The sequence below is a fragment of the Ursus arctos genome, unplaced genomic scaffold (genome assembly GCF_023065955.2).
Source record: "Ursus arctos isolate Adak ecotype North America unplaced genomic scaffold, UrsArc2.0 scaffold_36, whole genome shotgun sequence".
Classification (NCBI taxonomy): domain Eukaryota; kingdom Metazoa; phylum Chordata; class Mammalia; order Carnivora; family Ursidae; genus Ursus; species Ursus arctos.
In genome coordinates this window covers 14,312,436-14,325,188 of record NW_026623050.1, presented here as the reverse complement: position 1 = coordinate 14,325,188, position 12,753 = coordinate 14,312,436, and the positions used below count along the sequence as shown (strand labels likewise).

Genomic DNA, 12,753 nt, shown 5'->3' with positions numbered 1-12,753 from the left:
GGACAGAGGTACACACACACACACAATGTATTTGCTTGTATGTGCCGAATCCATTTCTAGAATACATGGGAAACTGGCAGTAACACAGGGTTGTCTCCCAGGACGGGAGTTAGGTGGCCAAGGAAGAGGGGCGGAAGGGGCACTTTGGCCGAATACTCCTTTATACCTTTTGAATTGGGAACCACATGAGAAGGTTATCTATTCATGGACAAAATTTAAAAAAGAAAGACTCCGTCCTTGTGCAAAGGGGTCGGATGACTGCTCTTGTGTTTGCTCTTCCCACGAAACCCCACAGATGAGAATGAGTGTCAGACCAAGCCCGGCATCTGCGAGAACGGGCGCTGCCTCAACACCCGGGGCAGCTACACTTGCGAGTGCAATGACGGCTTCACCGCCAGCCCTACTCAGGACGAGTGCCTTGGTGAGTACACACGACGGGATGCTTTCGCAGCCCCGACCATCACGCTGGGATGCTTGTCACCAGATCTCTGATCTGAAATAACAGAAACTGTTAAAATTTGAGGCGGGTTCCTATTTTGGAAATGACCTAATGACTGATTGTCCTTGGGGCTCAGCACCAGCCTGCAGCTGAATTCTTCCTTTGCTAAATGTATCAATGAATCACTTGTTTGGAATTTCTTTCTCCGCTGCCTTTTAAAGCCCTTGGTGCTGAGGATCCGTTTCCATGTGTTTTTCTGCTCCTCTCTCTCGATAGCATGACTACTCCTCCGTATTTCTGGGAGCAGAGAGAGTTGTAACCTTGCGTGGGCCACTTACTGAATTTCTTGTCTTGTTTCCCTCAGACGTCATCCTTTCTCTCTTACTGCTGCTTCCAGCTTTCCCTTCTCGCTTCTTCTCACCCAGGGTAAAGTGTTACATCCTTTTTGGGTTTTATATTTGACCAAATTCTTAATACCTTCTTATGCTCATAAAATGCCCTAAAATCCTCTTTGCAACATAATGTCCCTTCCAGACAACCGGGAAGGGTACTGCTTCACGGAGGTGCTCCAAAACTTGTGTCAGATCGGCTCGAGCAACAGGAACCCGGTCACCAAGTCTGAGTGCTGCTGTGATGGCGGGAGAGGCTGGGGCCCCCACTGTGAGATCTGCCCTTTCCAGGGCACTGTGGCCTTCAAAAAACTCTGCCCCCATGGCCGAGGATTTATGACCAATGGAGCAGGTATTTCCCTTCGTTCTGATTTATGAACAGTAGAGCAGGTAATTCGCTTATGGTCCAAAAATACTTGCAGGGAATCTGCTTGTTTGTTTTATGAAAAACAGTTGAGAATATGGAATCTAGAGTACGGGCTTAGGCTGAGTTGCCTGGTTTATGTCAACCGAAACCCTTTATTATGGTATTTTAGACGTTCGAGGCCAGGTGGCCAAAGCTGTGTGTGCTTGGGTTCCTGCCTCTGCATCACAAGGGGTCCCCAAAATTTTAAACAGAAGTTATAAGTCAGTTATTGGTTACTCTGAATGTAAATTTTTTAGATAAACTGTGGGATATACGATCACTAAATTCCTAGACTAGTCCATTAATATGCATTTTAACTTGTAAAACTGGCTGAAATATGCTGCATGAAGGAAGTACAGACAATGCTGATATCCTGGCAATTAAAACACAGTTGCCTCTGGAAAAGCGCCAGCTGCTTCCGCTGGGAGACGCAGGAGGCCGTGCGGTGTGCGAGGCCGCTCTGGAGAAGACCTCCGGGCTGTGCTCCGCAGCAGCAGCCGCCCTGGTTGCCAGCCTCATAAACGACGAGGGAGAGAGACTTCTCCAGCTCCTTGCGAAGGAACTGGAAGTGAGAGGGGAGGAAGGAGAATTAGCAGATTTGTGTGGATATTAGAAAGATGTGGCTAAAGGTAGAATAACAGAACTGGATGGGACGGAGTGACCAAAAGCAACTGATGTTTCTTCCAAGGATGTGAAAATGAGATGGTGGAAAAGACTCGCTTCTCGAGACCAGGAAGGGCAGGCAAAATTGCATTTCAGAGAAAACAGGAAAGAATTAGGATAGATAACATCTGTTGGTATAAAATGATTGGCAATCGAAGGCTAAGAACTCATTTGGTATTGGCACTAAGGAGATAGATGGGTCACAATGTGGAAGGACAGCGGCTTTAGTGCTCAACAGTGCATAGCGACCAGATCTTTCTCCCTGGGGTGGAGCTGTGATTAAGGGTCTCTCTTCCTTATCAGGCTGCAAAAACCCAACCCTGGGGATCCACCCCAGAGCCCTAGTGCTTCCCTCACCAAAGGAAGTCTGGTCCCATTTCCCCAGTATTATGCAGTTTGAGATTTTTCAGAATTAACTCTAAATACAGCAAAAAGAATGGAAGGAAACCTTCCTCCTTATTTTGGACATGCACTGTTAGAAAAAAAAAAGGGATTTTCTTGTTAAAAGAGTCTACTGCTATGAGCCAGTTGTGAGATGTCAGCAGGAGGCAGGCTTGATGGCATGAGGCAGAGCAAGGAGCTGAATATGTCTGGATGAGATAGGTGTCCATGGACCCAGAGGGGACTATGCATTTAGAAAACCAATGAAAGTGTTCCCCTGGGCTGATTAGTCATTATACTGTCATCCATCGCAGCTATTCATTCGCCTTTCAGTATCGTTACCATGACCTACGAAATGTATCCTGTCGTCCCTTTGCTTTAATTTCTTAGGTGCATGAGATAGTTTATTAGTATTTATAGTAAGGTCACCCCTATATATTGATGTTGCCCATTTTATAATGTCTTTCTTATTTTAACCTCCTTTTGTTAAATTAACAGATATCGATGAATGCAAGGTTATTCATGACGTTTGTCGAAATGGGGAGTGTGTCAATGACAGAGGATCCTATCATTGCCTGTGTAAAAATGGCTATACTCCAGATATAACTGGAACTTCCTGTGTAGGTAAGTGCTCTGTTTTTGATGTTCCGGTTTATTCTGAGTGGAAATTGTACATTATGGGAAAAAATAAAGAATCCTCAAATTGAGCTTCTAAAAAGTTTCTGTAATTTCATAGGAAAACATAAGACAATGATCAAAGACTACACAGAGTATACCTTTTCTTTCCTCAAAGCTAAAGTTCTTTGTTAGACCCTGTGGGTACTGAGCATTTTAGATGGACAGTCACACGGTATCTTTTTGATCATAGATCTGAACGAGTGCAACCAGGCCCCCAAACCCTGCAATTTTATCTGCAAAAACACAGAGGGGAGTTTCCAGTGTTCCTGCCCGAAAGGCTACATTCTGCAGGAGGATGGAAGGAGCTGCAAAGGTAAAGTAGAATTTGCCTACAGCCACTCACCTGCCTCCTGGGCACGTTGTTGTCTTCCCTGTGCATTCGGGGAATCCATAGGCAAGCTCTTCACAGACAAGAGGTGCTTCCCTGGGGTTAGTGCCTCCCTGGGATCTCCCTGCCACCCACCTTGTATGGTGGATGGATAGATGGAGGCTGAGGCCAGGGAGATTGCAGGGGAAGGGGAGGGGCAGTGACAGCAGCAGCCATCCACACTGCCTGTCCCTTGGGCATCCATGGGGGCTTCTCTTGAGGGTCTCAGAGACCGTGGGGCCAGTGTCTAAGGCTCAGGTGGGACAGATTCCTAATCGATTACTTCTTTTCTGCTTTCTCTTTATTCTATGTAGTCAATCTGTTCAGTAACTCTAAAGCCCAGGTCTCTGGCATTGTCCTGCCTCAGATTAACTGGTACCTAGAAGACACTGTGCCTAATTAAGTAAACACTTTGTCTAGGTTTTTGTTCTGCTAACGAGGGCCATTCCTGCCCTCCATGACCTTATTTGAACCATAAATATCCCAAAGAATTAAGAAACAGAACTCTCTGTAGAAATCCCTCCTCAACCAGAAGTTATCCTTTGCAAAAGTCTGTTGGTGTAAATTTACTCCTAAAAACATCTTCCTCAATAGTAAGAACTTCACACATTGAGTGAATAGCACAAGTAAATGAAACTTAAGGGTAATTTTTAAAAGGAGGGATTTGGGAGAAGGAAAGGTAGACCAGATGGCAGAAGAAGAGTTAGAGCATTTCTACCATGAAGCCTTGACAGAGAAAAAGGAAAGTAAGGGAAGTTAAATACTGGGATGGAGTGTGAGTGGAGAGCAGAGGGAAGTAGGACCCTCAACTATGAGACTTGTAACATAGGATGACAGAATGAACAATGCCTGAGGTTTCCCTATGCAGCTCAAATCCTACATAATTTGGGGAGAGGAAGTTGAGAGACCTATTTAAAAATTCTGACTATCTTAATAAAAGAGTCGTTTACAGCTTTGTTCTCCTCAAACATAGCACTTATTCTCCATTTGTGGCTCACAGTGAGCTCTGGGCAGTGTGAGGCTATAACTCAGAGCCATAGACTTATTCCTGTAAATAGAGAACCAAACTAAAGAGAAAATCTCTCTCGGTGTGTATATTATCTGCACCGAGCAAAACAAATTTACAGCATTTTTCCAGCCTGTGGGGGCAGAAAATCCTCAAAAATGTCTAGCAATAAGAGACGGAAAATGGGAATTAAATGTATAGTGGTAACAATTTTTTTCATAATGTGTCAGATGCACCAGTGATGTTCTCTTTATGGTTTTAGGCGTGCGCAGGGCAGCACCACCACCCTTACAGATCCCCTCACGACACAAGTCCTTTCTCCCGTTCTCATGAGGGCTAGATTCTTCCACATACTTAGCATGTATGACTAAAGATCAAACCCAGTGGTGCAGATACATGTACTATTGAAACTGACAGGAAAGAGAAGGATGGCTCGGGGGGAGATGTGGGACCGGCACGTCCCCCGTGAGAGCTGGGCAGGACCCAGATAAGAGGAGAGAAGGAGAGACGAGATGTTCTTGGAGGCGAGAACAGCAAGTGTTGCTGTTCTGAAGGTGTTGTAGTTAGAAGACAGTGTTAAGAAATCGCTCCGCTGTCTCCCACACCTGTGTGCAGGTAAGCTTCAGCAACCGTGGGACGGTGCTCTAGCGAGGCCCCTTGGGTCAGAGGAAGGGGAGGCCACCCCACTGGCAGGAGGCGCAGAGCTGCCAATAATGCAGAAACCAGTAAAGCCGGAACAGCAGGCCCCGCGGTGGTGGAAAGAGCACAGGATTGGCTGCATTTTAAGAGAAGTCAGCGCTGGGAGAAATACTGGGGGCCTGGGGGGGTTCTTTCCGTAGAGGTTCACTCTAGATGCTAGTCCAGCCAGCCACAGGTTCTCCTCTGCAGCTGCGAGCACAGCTCTGCATGCGGGGACCAGACAAGGCCACGAGGAAGCAAGGGAGAGAGGGAGGGAGGGAGGAAGGTACATCGGTTCCTGAATACACCGTGATTTTGTTGATGTTGATGTTATTGTCGTTGTTAAAATTCAACGAAAAGCTGGAACATACTTTTTATCTCTTGAGGTCTTTAAATAGCAATGGAGTTGAGAATGAGCCTAAAAGTTCCGGCAATGACGAAAGAAGTCTGGTAAAAGCGGAGGATTTTATTGAGATATGGAAAACAATGTTGGATAAATACTGTAGGCTGTTTTGAAATGTGCTATTAGTTTATCAGAGTGAGGTTTTTTTTCTCCCCTTTGTTTCCTTCTTGATCGCTCAATTTTGTTTTAACCAAAGGAGACTCTGAAGAAGAGAACTCTCTATCGGTTTGAACACCTCATTTGAGCAGATTCAAAACAGTGAATTGAAAAGAACTATAAAGAAGAAGAAGAAAAGAACTGGGCAAACAAATTAATTTCCAGCCTCAACATTTCTTTTTGCATTTCAACTTGAATAGATCTTTTCAGTGCTTTGGAAAATTTTGAGAATCCCTAATCTTTTACTTCATTTTATAGTTTATTTAAAATGTCACGATTTATTTGAAATGCCTTTGTTGATAAATTCCTGTATTCCTCTAGCGAAAGGGAATCGGGATTTCCTTGGATCCCCCAAAGAGCTGCATTTTTTGGTCTACATGGCGAGCACATTTCATCTTCCAAACCCTTATCTCCTAGGTTCCTTCCAGCCATGTGCCGCGTGTCTATTCCGGCCAGGGTTATTTGACATGTACAGGTCAGAACTCAGAACTCCTTCCTAGGAGTATCGTTCGACCCTGATACTCATCTTAACATTTTTTTATAGATCTTGACGAGTGTGCCACCAAGCAGCACAACTGCCAGTTCCTGTGTGTGAACACCATCGGCAGCTTCACATGTAAATGTCCTCCTGGATTTACCCAGCACCATACTGCCTGCATCGGTAAGTGGGAGAGGAAGTTGTCTTTCTCTGCTTGACTTGGTGGGGGAATGGGATAGGCTGGTGATGGGTAGTAAGGAGGGCACGTATTGCGTGGTGCACTGAGTGTTATACGCAAGTAATGAATCATCGAGCCCTACATCGGAAACTGGGGATGTACTGTATGGTGACTAACATAATAAAAAATCATTAAAAAAAAAAAAAAAAGGAAGATACCCTATAGGAAATGTAGCTATTCCTTTGAGGAATTGTTTTCTAGTTCCTCTACTGTTGGAATAAGACAAGTCAGCATATGTGAGCACGTGTGTGTGCCTGTGCACACCTGTACGTGGAAAGTTATTGGCCTTATTTGGCCTTTTCTGAGTGAATCATTCCACTCTCCTCCTTTTAAACACCACAGAGAGAGCTTCAGTGAATTTTAATTATTTTCCCTCACCGCGTCTTCTAGATAACAACGAATGCACTTCCGACATCAACTTGTGTGGGTCTAAGGGTATTTGCCAGAACACTCCTGGGAGCTTCACCTGCGAATGCCAGCGCGGATTCTCACTGGATCAGACTGGCGCCAGCTGCGAAGGTGGGTGGGGTCCGCAGCCTGATGCAGCTGCTAGGTCCTGGGGGAGGGAGGCTGGGTGACTTTCAGACTCTTCATCCTCCTCCTCTACGAGATCTTGGAACAGCACAGGGAGAACAGCCGACCGCGGGTGGGAAATACTTCGCCGGGTCGGCACAGGTGTCATAGTTTAGAGATCCATCTTTTGTCTCAGGCTTGATCATGTCTATACCATGTGCCTTTCCTCAATAGTCAAGGCTTTTCTGCTGAGTAGCATAACCTACGAGGGCATGAACTAGTCAAGAAAAATAGCTAGGTTCCTGAATTTGAGTCATTGACGTTCCAGTCATTGGACCCAGAGTCCTAAAAGGATTCCCCTAAGGTGGATTAAATATATGAAGAATGACCCCTTTGATAATACATAATTAAAATTTTAAATTATTTTAGGATTTCCTTTCTGTATTGACATCTTTTAGTTTCTGGTCCTGGCACAAATAAGCTAACACAAATGCTTTTCACAGCTATCCCCTAGAATGGTCTTGGGCCTTACATTAATTTCTTCATCATTTTCATTTGTCAACATTACCAGGAATATCCGAATGTTTTCCTCCTGGCACTTACTTACCAAAAGCTCCGGAGCACACAGTCTTGACATTCTGGTGGTAGAATAATCTTTTCGGGGTCAGATTTCTTAGTAAAATTGCCTCTCCCTTTGGCACTCATATAAATGTTGCTTCAGAGAACGACTCGGAGACAAATGTTCACGTGGCTTCAAGGCGGCTCTCCCTTCCTTTTCAGATGTGGACGAGTGTGAAGGAAACCACCGCTGCCAGCACGGCTGCCAGAACATCATCGGGGGCTACAGGTGCAGCTGCCCCCAGGGCTACCTCCAGCACTACCAGTGGAACCAGTGTGTGGGCAAGTAGTCTTTCCTTGGTACCCAGACAAATCGCTCCTGGCTTCTGTGAATCCAAATAGTGCTTGCTTTCTGAAAACTTTAAACGAGTCATTTAAAATCGCCCTAGCCTGGTTGAAACCAGAGGAAAGTTACAGCCTTTGCAAAACAGCAAACAGAAAAAAAATGATAACAGATACTTTGAGAACATCGGAAATGAAATGCCCCTTGAATTCCTTCACTCTCAGCATCCCCCTGCTCTTCTGCTGCATGTTGTCACTGGCCCACGCTGGAGTTCTGTTTGCAGGAGGGCCGACAAAATCCTACCTCTGGCTGAAAAATATGAGCCAGCCAGAGGCTATTTTGAGTGACTTTTGGCCTGCAGACGCAGAAGTGGCTCCATTCAGCTCTACGCAGCCTTTGGGGCAGAGTGTAGTTTTTTCAGGTTGCTAAATTCTTTTGAAAATTAAGGGAGACCCACAGACTCATTAAACTGAGATTATGTCATTTTTGATTCCATAATGTCATGGGAATATAACTCTAAATGCACATCAGATCAGGACTTTCCCAAAATTGAAGTTGTGAGTCTTCTCACTGAAAGAAAATACTGAGTCTGGTTCATGAGTTAAAAAAAAAAAAAATCTCGACCAGAATACATTATAATGAAATAATAACTCTAGGGACAAGGAAAACAAACATAGAAGCTTTGTTAGGCAGAATTCTAGATCACTTCCTAAGATCTCCATTCCTTGGTTATTCAAACACTCTTCTGAGTACTTAAAAGATTTTGCAAGTGTAATTGCAGCTGCAGATCAATTGACCTTAAAATACAAAGATTATTTTGGTGGGTCTGACCCAATCAGGTGAGCCTTCAAAAGTAGAGTATTCTGCTGCTGACAGAAAAGGAAGTAAGAGGAAGTCAAAGCCTAAGGAAGACCTGAATGCCCTTTTTTCTTTGAAAATGAAGGGAGGCACATGAGAAACAATGCAGGCAGGCTTTGGGAGTGGGAAGGGTCCCCTAGCAGACAGCCAGTAAGGAAATAAGTAGCTCAGACCCATAGTTGCAAGAAATTAGATTCTGCTTACAACCCGAATGAGCTAGGAACACAACCTGGCCTTCGGGCCTTCTGGTCAGGCTTGTGACAACGCAGCCAAATCCACCTGATTCCTTCCTTGATTCCTTCCTTCCTTCTTTTCCTTTTCTTTCTTTCTTTCTTTCTTTCTTTCTTTCTTTCTTTCTTCCTTCCTTCCTTCCTTCCTTCCTTCCTTTCTCTCTCTCTCTCTCTCTCTCTTTCTTTTCTTTCTTTCTTTCTTTCTTTCTTTCTTCTTTCTTTCTTTCTTTCTTTCTTTCTTTCCTTTCTTTCTTTCTTTCTTTCTTTCTTTCTTTCTTTCTTTCTTTCTTTCTTTCTTTCTTTCTTTCTTTCTTTCTTTCTTTCTTTCTTTCTTTTTCTTTCTGGAGAGCGCCTGCATGCATGTGCAAGTAGGGGGAAGAGCAGAGGGAGAGAAAGAGAATCTCAAACAGACTCCCTCCTGAGTGCAGAGCCCAACCCAGGGCTTGATTTCACAACCCTGAGATCACGACCTGAGCTGAAATCAAGAGTCCCACGCTTTACTGACCAAATCACCCATGCACCCCATCCACCGGGATTTCAAATTTACAGATCTTTGAGAGAATAAATGAATATCGTTTTAAGTCAAAAAATAAAAAATAATTTAAAAAAATAAATGCACAACAGAGAATTGAAACACTGTGAGTTTAGAGCGATGCCACATCCATCTAGCCCAAGCTCATGGTTTTACTAGAAGGACCTGGAAACCCAAGGAAGAGAAAGTAATCTGTCCTTAACCCAGTTCCTTTGTGACACACCTGGGGCTAGAACCTTAGGCTCTTAACTTCCTGATTGAGGGCTGCATTTCAAGGGTCGAGTTCCCTCATTTCTTTTCATTCACCAAGTATCCACGCAGCACCGTGGTACGCTTGGTGCTGGAGCGACCTGTTCTAGCTGCCACACTCTTGGATACAGAGCCCTCCTTAGCAAAGACACAAGGATTACTGCTTCCCAGGTGCTGTTCCACAGCTCAATGCTCTGCTTTACTCCAAATGAAGATATGTTTGGGGTGTTTTCATTTATCAAAATTGCATCCCTCTCATTTGGTTTGATTCTTTTCAAGACACAGTTTTGGAGGGGTGAGTAGGGTTGGCTAAAATGATGCCAGCGCTGGAAGAGTTTAGACTACACCACTTGCTGACCAGCCCGCCTCTCCTCTTCCTACCTTCAGTCCGGGGACAGGTCATGTCATCATTGCCTGGAGATTCCACTTTGGCCCCGTGAAGATCGTCTCCTGGCTGGGAGTTCTAGAATAAATTGATTTAGAAGTTGGAAGAGGTTTGGGGGGTTTCAGTGCCCAAAAGATACTAGCCCAAACTGAGCTCATTACTCTTAAGAATTATAGCTATCCAGAATGAGCATTGCCTTGGGCCAGAATGGCTTACCCGGAGCCATGCAGAGCAGAGCAGATCTTTTGGACCAGCCCTCTCTGGATCCTCACTCCTGGGCAGCCAGAATTTCACTCTTAGAAGATGGATGGGCTTGGGGTCAGGGGCCACTGGATCTCATTGTTTTGTGGAATATATCAAGCTCGCAGCTGCAGTTGGAGTTAAGCCATGTTGACCTAGAGAAAAATTTGTAAAAGAAAGCCCATCCTACATTTTGGAATTCTCCTAGCGGTTCTCCCTTCACACCATTGCTAACACATGCTAGGCAAGCCTAATGCTGCAACCTTTGATTTTAGAGGACAGAGGGGATAGGTTTCAGTCTAAGTTTAAGGAGGGTTTTTTGAAGAATCTAAGCCTGTTTCAATAAAATGTCTCTCTTTATAAAAAGGATAAAACCCTCCCCAATTTCAAGTATTGACTGAGAGTAAAACAAAGATTTTGAAAACTGTACTTGGAGCCATTTGCTCCAGAGTGCACAGGATGAAAAAGGTCAGGAGAGCACAAAGCATGGGAAACAAATCGTGCTTGTATACTGATGAACAGGGTGAGTGCAGACACTCTTTTTAAGCTGTAAACATTGAACATTTGCCAATTTCTTATCTTAATCCCTATTCTGCTTGACCCTAGCTCTCTACGGCAGATAAGTTTAATTTAAACTTTGTTAGATTTTCAGGGAGTTAAAAAAAAAAAAAAAGCAAAGTAAAGTAAAATAGAAAAGAATGTGAAAGGGGAGGAGAGAGTTCTTGACTGGGATGGATATTTATAGTAACACAGATAGATGCTCAAAGCTAGAAAGAGCCTTAGAGATTATCTGGTCTGACCTCATTCCTAAAATATAAATCCTTCCCCAGCCTCCCCTGTTGTCCACGTTTGACTTGAATACCATCTTGAAGGGCATTCACTTTCTCCCAAGATAGCCCAATTTATGTATAGAAAACTTTAATTCTTAGAGATGTTTTTTTCATAGAAAATAAACTGTTCCTCCCTCTACTTCTAACCTATTTCTGTCCTTTGGAACAATACAGAATAAATCTGTGTTTTATATTGATGGGTCCTGTCCTCCATATACAGACCTGGGCCTTAGAGGTTTTATCTATCAGAGTCCCATCAGGAAACCAATGGCTGAGCCCAACCCAAAAGCACAGGACAAAGGAGAGGAGGTGAAAAGTCCAGAGGTAACATGGAGGAACAAGGAGAAAACATCCCGCCCAGGGATAGTCTTTCCACCAAAGTAATAACCCTCAGTTCCTCGTTCACTCTTTGGTGCCCGTGGTCTCCACTGGTATCTATCACACACTCCATCTGTGATTTAAAGTAAAGGCAAAAGCAAAAGACAATGGCATATTTAATTATTTTTGTTGTAGGAACCCTGAAGCCTAAATGACCTTGGGTGGATATTTGAGAGTCCTTGGATATAAAGAATCCTCAAACACATCTGTAGCTAGGCACTGAGCAGTAGCAGGGCAGCTCAGCGAATGGCTTTCTTATTGTGTATCTATTCCTTCCACACAGGAAAGGAGGAAGAAAGGGAGAGAGAGAAGGAAGGAAAGGAGAGAGGGAGAATATTATACATATGCAACCACCCTGCCCCCACCATTTTACCCACCTGTTTTTCTAATTTTAGAACAGATATTTTCAGGGCGCCTGCATGGCTCAAGTCAGTTAAGCGTCCGACTCGATCTCAGCTCAGGTCTTAATGTCAGGGTCATGAGTTCAAGCATCACACTGGCTCCATGCTGGTCGTGAAGCCTACTTAAAAAAAAAAAATCAATAAATACAAATAAATTTTCTTAGAAACACTTCTGTTTTTTATAAAGGAATCTAAAAAGGTGAAACCAACTAAAAAACAAAGGAAGTACCCGTTTAAATGGTGCTGAATCTGTTGAGAGACACTGGCATGAAGGCAAGCACGTGGCTTCTGCGATCAGACAGACCTGGGCGTGCATGTCTGCCCGGCTGCTGCTGCTGGGAGATCTCAGACGGGCTCTCGGAGCCTTGCTTTCATCATCTGTAAGACAGGGATTATAACACCTACTGCCCGTGGTTGTTGGGAAGGTCAAGTAAACGTGAAGCACCTCGCGCTCTGCCGCGCAATGGGCGTCTAATAAACCACAGTTACATTTCCCCTCCTCCCTTGCACTGGAAGCGTTTGCTCAGTGAGGCGAAGGCCAATCTGTGTCCATTCAAATGAACATATGTCTGAAAATGGGCTATGGCGATTAAGGAATGTTTTACCAGCAAGCTTCCAGCCTGCCCTACAAAGGCAGGCCTACAAAAATATATTCGAGATTTCAAAAAGGTATAAATTAGACATAGTGAGATGCTCAAGGTTTTCTCCCTCAAGTTGATTTTTTAAAGTTAGATTTCTTTTTTCCTGCTTTTTACTGTCAGACTTGGCAGGTCCCTGTGGGTAGCCAGTCCTGCAGCATCTGTCTCTATTGTGGGTTTTTTCCAATTATTGCTTGTGAAGTCTGCACTGAATCTCTTCCAGCCATACTTTGCTTTAGACACGGCCCAGACACTCTGGGCAGGAGGCTGGTTTGGATAAGGGGGGGCCCATTCAGAGATGGGAGCAGACATACCA

General features: G+C 44.3%; 1 protein-coding gene and 1 long non-coding RNA gene across 5 annotated transcripts in view; one reads left to right on the top strand and one right to left on the bottom strand.

The window, feature by feature from the left end:
- FBN1 (fibrillin 1) overlaps positions 1 to 12,753 on the top strand; it is a 225,713-nt gene that overhangs the window by 206,981 nt on the left and 5,979 nt on the right. The window contains exons 57-63 of the mRNA XM_026518436.4: positions 296 to 421; positions 974 to 1,180; positions 2,777 to 2,902; positions 3,147 to 3,269; positions 6,111 to 6,227; positions 6,673 to 6,801; positions 7,576 to 7,695. Coding sequence (XP_026374221.2) covers positions 296 to 421; positions 974 to 1,180; positions 2,777 to 2,902; positions 3,147 to 3,269; positions 6,111 to 6,227; positions 6,673 to 6,801; positions 7,576 to 7,695 — 948 coding nt within the window. The remainder of the gene's footprint in view (positions 1 to 295; positions 422 to 973; positions 1,181 to 2,776; positions 2,903 to 3,146; positions 3,270 to 6,110; positions 6,228 to 6,672; positions 6,802 to 7,575; positions 7,696 to 12,753) is intronic.
- LOC113269594 (uncharacterized) overlaps positions 8,871 to 12,753 on the bottom strand; it is a 45,353-nt gene continuing 41,470 nt past the window's right edge. For 3 of the 4 annotated variants that reach the window (XR_008957105.1, XR_003321504.4, XR_008957106.1), the window contains exons 5-8: positions 12,029 to 12,177; positions 11,776 to 11,918; positions 10,167 to 10,345; positions 8,871 to 10,028 (exon numbers count right to left, since the gene is read on the bottom strand). This is a non-coding gene — a long non-coding RNA (uncharacterized LOC113269594). Of the gene's footprint in view, positions 10,029 to 10,166; positions 10,346 to 11,775; positions 11,922 to 12,028; positions 12,178 to 12,753 lie in introns of all 4 variants that reach the window. The other variant, XR_003321505.4, reaches the window with a different exon arrangement.